The 2,500-nt window shown below is 35.4% G+C and overlaps 1 protein-coding gene across 1 annotated transcript in view; it reads right to left on the minus strand.

Moving 5' to 3' along the window:
* The window catches only part of LOC106877659 (lysoplasmalogenase TMEM86A), a 24,753-nt gene extending 23,414 nt beyond the window's left edge, over positions 1-1,339 (minus strand). Inside the window, exon 1 of the mRNA XM_089345373.1 lies at positions 837-1,339. Within this exon, the coding sequence (XP_089201499.1) occupies positions 837-857 (21 nt within the window). The 5' untranslated portion in view covers positions 858-1,339. The remainder of the gene's footprint in view (positions 1-836) is intronic.
* Between the last annotated feature and the right edge of the window lie 1,161 nt (positions 1,340-2,500).

Here is a 2,500-nt window from a genome sequence, read left to right on the forward strand (position 1 = left end):
AACAAAACAAAGTGGTACCTAGATCTGCGAGAAATAGCAGCCAAATCACCCTACTCTCTTATCTATGTATATATGTATGAGCTAATGAGGGACACCTCTACGTGGTAGCTGGACCTGGTAGAAATAGCAGCCAAATCTCCCTCAAATCAGACCCTACTCTCTTATCTATGTATATATGTATGTATGAGCCAATGAGGGAGACCTCGACATGGTAGCTGGACCTGCTAGAAATAGCAACCAAATCTCCCTCAAATCATACTCTAATGTCTTATCTATGTATAATTGTATGAACCAACGAAGAAGACCTCTAAATCGTAGCTAGACCTTGTAGAAATAGCAGCCAAATCTCCCTCAAATCACACTCTACGGTCTTATGTACGTAGAGACCTAAACATGGTATTATATCTGCTAGAAATAGCAGCTAAATCTCAATCACTCTACGATTTTAAACAAAGAAAGGTTAGACAATGATGTTGGAGGAAGACGAAAATAAAATGGAATAAGACGCGATGGTCACAGCTGGAGAGGCTTTCATCGAAGGTAGCCGCAATAGTAGGAAAGGGTTTCATTCGAGGAGGGAAGGTTAAAAACCACCACCACCACCACCATCATCATCATCATCATAAACATCAACAACGTTTGGTAAAACAAAAAGAAAAAAACGTATCTATGTCGTCCATAGATACAGCTGAAAGGAAACGATGGGAAGGTCACAGCTGGAGCGCCATCGATCCGAGAACTGGTCGCTCGGTCACGGCCACCCTGGGGCAACATAATAACAACAATGAAAACAAGGTGGAAAAAATAAACACAAGGCGCTTGTGTATATAACTTACCACAGTGATTGGTTTAGCCATTATTAACTATATAATATGTAAATATATATTGTATATATATATATACGTGTATATATACGCTGTATATATATATATAGTCTTTGGTGAAGACTTAAATATATTTTTCAATATCCTTTATCCGTTGTCTCGGGTCAAAATGTAGAATGAGTAACGAACAGTATGTATAAATATATATACACAAATATATGTGTGTGAGCGTATATACCAAGTCAAACCAGAGTGTATATGTATATATGTGTATATATACAGCCCTTATTCGTTGTAGATCTTTATGATTCGGGGTGAAAACAGTCTTTGGATATATACACATGTACCGTGTTGTATATATCTATATGGTGTGCGTAAAAAGCCCGTGCGCGCACGTGTATATATAGCGTAGAAGCGTGTGGGTGGGTGTGTATAAAAACAGTCTGTTTTGTTTATATATCTATGAGGTAGTATGCGTATATACTTCCTATTCTGCTCTCACACGTTCTCTCTTTCTTTTTTAATCTGTGTATGCGCGCGTATGTGTATGTATATATATATATATATATATATATATATATATATATATATATATATATATATATATATATATATATATATATATATATATATACACGCACAGCTATATATTACAAATACATGTGCATATAACTTATATAAATTATTATAGTACGTATGTGAATATAAATATATATATATATATATATATATGTGTGTGTGTGTGTGTGTGTATATATATATATATGTATATACGGGTGTGTGTTTACATATATATATATATATGTATATATATATATATAATGAAATCGATGTATGGATTGGATATACTCTCCGTATATATACCCGCGTGTGTGTATATCAATGAGTATATATTCGTTATTTTATATATATTGTATACATTTATATACACACGCACACACAACTATATATTAGTTAATTGATAAGGATATTTTGGTGAATAAAATTCCCCACAAAATAATACACACACATGTATATAAATATATCTATATATAGACAGAAATATATACATATATGTATATATATATATGTGTGTAGATGTATAAGCACCTTGGAATGGCGAGTGAAAGCCAAGTAAGAATTGATTTGTCTAAAATACCTGTACTCTGGGTTTTATATATAGCTGTGACTGTTAATGACGTCACTGACCTAATATATATTCATGAGCCTACGTTAGCTAGCAGAGGGAGGTGGGGGTGCTGTGTTTTTGCAACTCTGTCTGTCTGTCTGTCAGTCTGTCAATCTGTCTGTCTGTCTGTCTCTCTCTCTCTCTCTCTATCCGTCTGTCTGTCAGTCTGTATATTTGTCTCGCTATGTATGTATGTATGTATGTATGTATGTATCTATCTATCTATCTATCTGTCTGTCTGTCCCTCTGTCCGTCTGTTCATCCATCCATCTTTCTGTTCACCTGTCCACCTTCCATCTGTCTGTCTGTCTGTCTATATGTCACCCCATGTATGTATGTGCTTACCAACCACATGGTTCTGGGTTCAGTCCCACTGTGTGGCACCTTGGGCAAGTGTCAATTACAATAGTCTCGGGCCGACCAGAGCCATGTGAGTGGATTTTGGTACTTAATTTGGGGCACCAGAATTTGGTACCGTACTATCCATACAATTTCAAAATAGGGTGAT

The sequence above is a fragment of the Octopus bimaculoides genome, chromosome 29 (assembly GCF_046866305.1).
Source record: "Octopus bimaculoides isolate indiv1 chromosome 29, ASM4686630v1, whole genome shotgun sequence".
Taxonomy (NCBI): domain Eukaryota; kingdom Metazoa; phylum Mollusca; class Cephalopoda; order Octopoda; family Octopodidae; genus Octopus; species Octopus bimaculoides.